The 6,000-nt window shown below is 44.6% G+C and overlaps 1 protein-coding gene across 4 annotated transcripts in view; it reads left to right on the top strand.

Moving 5' to 3' along the window:
- TRIM55 (tripartite motif containing 55) overlaps nucleotides 1–6,000 on the top strand; it is a 36,199-nt gene extending 30,199 nt beyond the window's left edge. For all 4 annotated transcript variants that reach the window (XM_010709003.4, XM_010709002.4, XM_010709004.4 and 1 more), the window contains one exon: nucleotides 5,631–6,000. In XM_010709003.4, the coding sequence (XP_010707305.2) occupies nucleotides 5,631–5,641 (11 nt within the window). In that variant the 3' untranslated portion in view covers nucleotides 5,642–6,000. The remainder of the gene's footprint in view (nucleotides 1–5,630) is intronic.

Below are 6,000 nucleotides of genomic sequence, written 5' to 3' on the forward strand. Positions count from 1 at the left end.
TTTTTTTTTCTTTTTGAATCATGAAGATCTCTTACATAGTGAATTTGCTTGTCCCAAGTGCCAGCTAGAAGTCAAGCAGCCTCTTATTCTCTAAAACAGCTTCCAGCACTGGTTCTGGAACTTGGTATTGCATGAGAGATGTGCATATCCTACACCAAAATAAGCTAACTGGTCTGTTTCCCTCTGAACCACATTTAGTCCGTTTAAGGTCATTATGCAGGAGACCTTGTGACAGGCAGTAGCCACACAATGTTAATTGCAATATAATGAAAATCTATTAAAGTAAGGCATTTGCCTTACTTCACTTTCACCCAATAGACTTTTAAAATTCATTGCCAACCACTATTATGAAAGTGACATAGCTAGTACTGTGATTGATGGAGTTTGTCTCCGCTTATTATTTGGTCTGCCACCATGTGTGTTTTTGTGACAGATAATCGTAGCAATTATTTCACAGAATATTCCATTGGTTCCCACTAATAAAAAGAAAAGATCCATACAGAAGAAGCCACTCCTTAGCTTGAAAGAGAATGGTTGTGATATGTGTGACAGCTGCCAGGTGTTTTGCTGAAAGAGCTAGACTGCATAAAAATATGAAAACAAAATGCTTGAACTAAAGTTTAAACTATTTAAAAATAACCTGTTGTGCTCCCTTTGTTTCCGCTGCCTGGAAGTGTTGAGTGCCAAAAGAGTAACACTTGACATTTGAGGCAGACAAACATAGCCTACAGATTCTGTGATGGCTTTGAGACCAGCTAGAATTTTTTAATCATGCCTGTTCTTGTCAACACTGGAAGCTGCTTCTAAACAAGCAAGCAAAAATAAGGGAATTAACTTTAATTTCTCGCTCCTTTTCTGAGGTTAGAGACTCCACAGAAGCAAAAAATCTTGTAGTTTCACTGTTTTTCTCTCCAAGATCCACATTTTCTTACAAATTCACATTCTTGCTATCATGCTGGGTCGAAATTAGGCAGCAAAGGCATTGCATAGCTCACATGCCTCTAAGGGTGCAGGTCTCCTTTTTTCTGGCAGCAAAGGTAGTTCAGGAGTTTCTTGCCAAGTGGCCCTGCGTCTTATTCCTGCCTAGATGCCACCACTTGCATGGCAGCTGTGCTGATGCAGCTGTTTTTTTGGGCCGTGTTGGAATCTAATCAAATGGTCCAGGTTAAAAATATCGCTCTTCACCTCAAAAACAACAAAAAAACTGATGTCATTCCAGTGACATTCCCATTCTTAGCACAGCCTTGCAAACAGCTGCAGTGGTGCAAATGGACAGTGAGCCATGGAGGGAAAGCAGGAAGAGGTGGATGGGGAGCCAAGGGGCACGACCTTCTTTAGTTAGTGCTGTTGCTCCAGCAAATATTCATATAGCTGTCCAAGAGGACTATTTGTAACCAACTAGTGTATCCACCTACATAGCTGTAAGAAGAAATCAGAAATATCATACTCATAAAGCCTTCAATCAGTACAAAATGAAGGACCATATTTGTTCAAAAATGCGAGAAGGTAATTTTTGCTTTGCAGAATTGTCTTTGCTATTCTCCTATGACCAGCATAAAGCCAGCAATTATTTTTTTGTTTTCTTACTAATTACACAGAATTCTGATCATTTAGCCACGTTCAAGCTAGATGAAATGTAACTGTGGGTGATCTACAGCCCTGGAGGAGGAAACAGCTATTTCAGCCTTCATTTCTCTCACATCTCCTTGCAAGATGGTGTGATGCAACCTCCAAGAGGTTCATTATAAAATATACTTTATCAGAAGTAATCAAAAAATAAGTTAAAAAAAATTGTTAAAACAAAAATAAAACTGAAAAAGACTATGAATATCTTTCACGTTTCCTCCCCACTTCCTATGTATAGGAGTTGTTGATCTTGTAGAAAGTAATGGTGCCATCAAATTTTGCAGCTCTTCTCTTAAGAGTTTTCTGATATACTCAGGTAATTATTACACCCTTCCTGTGTAATTATTTAAAAGCCAAATCTCATCTAACCTGGTCACCAAGATCATCTCTAGAGCCAGGAGAGAAAAAGAGGCACCTTCAGAGGGCAATCCATCCTCTGAAGACACCTCTTGTAGGACAGGGCAGATCACCCTCCAATGGTTCCTTTGCCATTGAGGGAAGGAATACGGTTTGCCTGACTGAGTACCCCACATGGGTCCCACCTACACCTAAAGGCTATGGAGATAAGTAGTGGCAGAGCAGAAAACAGCATGTGGACTTCATTCCGTTTTGACTTTCTGGAAGGCCTGGACTGCCTGTTTTTCCCCAGCACAAATAGGATAACTGCTACAAGATAAACATGATAAATGAAAAGGTTGTGCAAAGCCAGCCCACTTGCCCTCCTTCCTTCCGTGCTCTTTGCTAGTACCCTGCAAAGATTTAGCTCATGCTTGTGCTTAAGGAAGCAAATGCTGAAAGGTGCTGAATACCTGCAAGTTCGATACGACTCATCTGTTAAAACCCTGAGATCTTGCACTGTTTGTTCGGGCACATCCTGGCCTGCCAGCTACTGAGGGGTGCTAAATGGATTTTCAGTGGGAGTTGCGGTTGCTCAGCACCTCCATAGAGCTGGCACGTAAGTCCTGCCTGGACTTCTCTGATGGGAAAAGCAGATCCAGCCATCAGTCATGCAGGGTGTGCTTCCCTCTGCTCTATGAGCTGGCCTGGTGAAAATTCCTGGTGCTCATTAAAAGCATCATTTAATGTCACTCAACACCATGGGGGAAAATATAAATTAAGGAGTAAGTATTCAGCACTCTCTCAGCGTTGGCCTAATGCGGTTCATGTAATCTGAGGGAAAGACTTCAGTTATTCCTTTTTACTCTTAGAGACCCAAATCAAGGGCTGGGACTTGTTATTCTAAGTAGTGTGGAAAGCAAGTGCTACCCATGAGATCGTCACAACTCAGATCAAGTTCCAGTAGCAGCTTCACAGCAGTTACCTCACAGCCCTGAGCACACATTACCAAGCGTTAAGTCCAAAACTCCAGGAAGGCAAGTGGGCAGGGCTGGGACCTGTGTGACTCAGTGCATAAACAACACCAAAGTGTCACAGGTGTGAAAACACAAACCTAAAAGCCAGGGAATGGCCCCACTGCCAGTTCTGTGTTGGCTTCACACCTGACCAGGCCTGCTGTTGCGTTGTTGCTCTTGGAAGAGCAGATGGAGGTGTTGCAGGCTGGCAGCCTGCTGAGCCCACTGAGGTGCTGGGAGAAGGTGTTCTTCATTCAGCCAGATCCGATGGGAACGTGCTGGGCTCTGACAGTGTTGTGCTGACACAGGGAGATGTCATCTCGGTAGAATATGAAGGAGTTAACGCATGATGAAACATGGCCTTGACAGTGGTTCAAACAAGACAAAGATTGTTTTGTTTGAAATGCAGCACCAGCAATGTTGGTTAGCGAGGTAATGCGGTCACCTTTTCCATCCAAGTCGTTATCTCTTCTGATGTGCTAGGTGCCATGGAACAGCCTACCTAACGTGAAGCACATAGATCGTTCTTTGCTTCAACGTCGAGCTTAGTTTGGTGGGTATTCTGGATAATGGCTTATCAGAATAGCAAGTGGGGGTGATAAGGAAAGCCCATCCTGCACAAGAGGACAAATGCCAAGATACTGGGATGGTTTTAAGTTTAAAAATTTGGAAAAAAAGTTTAAAATTGCAGAAGATGACTTTTTAGATCCCTGCCACCCCTACTCCTTTGTGAGGTGAATGCAGTGAGGGGTTTGCCCCATGCTTGCTCACATGCACTGCTGAGGCTCAGTGTGCACAACTGCACAAGCAGTTTCAAAGCCACTTTTAGCCAGTCCAGGCACTCCAGTTGTCCTTCCAAAAATAAAAGGCATAGTTTTCAACACCACGGAGGACTAATAAACCACCCACGCTCCTGCATCTGCTGAGATATAGGGAGCACAGAATCCCTTACGTCTCTCAAAGTCTTGCCACGTATTCACTTCTGATAATCTGACTCTGTAATCTGGGCTGGAACGCTTCACTTGAAAGGTTTGCACTCAGCACTTCCCGGTCTGAGAGTCACATCGGCACTCAGTCAGCTCCGGCCTTTCCAGCTGAGTTTTGGCCCCACAGGCCCCATTCTGTGCAATGCTTTGGCACAAGCCTGGGAAAACCCTTCTCATGGCACTGCTGAACTCATTTCTGAGCCCCGTGTGTTGCTGTGAGTAGGAGAGTTGCCTTGCTTTGCAGATACCAATGTAAGCCAAAGATGAGTGAGTATTTAAAATATTAAAGCAAATTCTCAGATAGTATTTCATTGGAACAAATAGGGCAATGCCAGCCTAGAGCACCTGAGGATCCAGGTCTAAAAAGGGAACTCAGAAATCTAATGAGACACAAATGAAGAAATAGGGAGCTGCGTGTTCATCCCTCCATTCTGCTTTATCTGTTTATGTCACGGCACTCGAACACGGAGTAACTGAATGAAGCTCAGCAGCCCACTGGCACATAACCACAGTCCCCTCACCGATTCCTGTGGCACACTTTAACATGAAGTACTTAAAAAATGCTAAGCCAAACCATCATTCCGTGCTTCAGTTCCTCGTAAGCATCCCTGCTTCCCTGTTTGTTCCTGGATATGTATGTTAGCATCGCTGCTTTGGTAACTTTTCCATTTTAGGATGGTATTATAGAAGATAACGTGTTAAAGGACACAATGCTGCCACTTTCCCTTCCCTGAGTGATAACAAGCAGTTCTCAGAGATCAGGCTGAACTTCCCAGAGCAAGGAGGAACCCTGCACAGAGATTTGGGCAGTACTGACCCAAAGACCATAGAACTATTTGAATTTTAAGGATGTGCAATAATGTGCATCTACAGAAAGAGTGCTAAGATATCCTGTGTATTTTGTGTTAAATTATGGTTTTTTATGAAGACAGAAGGCATCCCTTAGCTGCCATCATCCATTTTTGTGTGTTTTACCTTTAATAGGATTTCTGGTTGTTCTCACAAAGCCGGTGTTCACTCTTTGCCAAAGGAATCTGAATATTATAGTGGCCTGTTAAAGATCTACCTACCTGCCTTTAAAACATAATGACAATTCCTGTGGTCAGCAGGCACAGCATATCATGTCCAGATTCCTTTTTTTTTTTTTTTTTTTTTCCAGAGATGTAGGCTCCTTGGGCATATAATGAGCAGAATTTGTTCTGAGCTAGTAGAATGGATTGTAGAACCAGAAGCTTACATTTTCTTTTCCTGGCTTGAGTGAAATTAAAGTGAATTAAATATTAAAAGACTTTAAAGAGAAACAAAAATCGAAGCAAACTGAAGGCAGATTTCTGAACACTGACTGTGCCGAGTGGCAATGCCGTGTGGTGATTTCTGGCTTAGCTACAGGGATCACTGGGACACAGGCAGTTGTCACCTTCATGCAGTGATATCCCAGCGGCCCAAATCTGGATGCAGCCCCTTGCATGGGCTCTGCTCACACAGTGTGGTCCTTCTTGGCATGATCTCCTCCGGCTTGTCAGCCTGCCCTCCCCAGGTTTCCACGCTCCCCGCCTTTCTCCCCTTTCCCATTCCACTCTGTCTTCCTGCGTGGCGTGAAATCGAAATCGAGCGGGTTTTAACCCAATTCCTCTCGCCCACCTGCCAACCTCTCCTTCTTTTGCAGGCTGCTTCTGAGCCATCCCCTGCAGGGCGAGCGGAGGCCGCTGCCGGGAGCAGCGAGCAGAGCACTGAGCCGACCAGACACGTCTTCTCCTTCTCCTGGCTGAATTCCCTGACCGAGTGAGGACCTGGAGGGGCCACCCGGGGTCAGCACAGGAGCGGGCCTAGGAGGGGACACCTGAGCAGGTCATGCTCCCAGGAGCCCACTGACCTCCACCCACGTCGTACCTAGCCCTGGAGACAGCAGTGTCCTGGAAGGGACGGGAGCATGGGGACAAATGGCTGTACTTCTCTATGTAGTCAGAGTGTTTTCCAATGATTTCTTGTTTCCAAGGGAAAAATGGCATCACTACAGATGCAGGACAAGTACTCTT

This window comes from Meleagris gallopavo, chromosome 3, assembly GCF_905368555.1.
Source record: "Meleagris gallopavo chromosome 3, MGAL_WU_HG_1.1, whole genome shotgun sequence".
NCBI classification, from domain to species: Eukaryota; Metazoa; Chordata; class Aves; order Galliformes; family Phasianidae; genus Meleagris; species Meleagris gallopavo.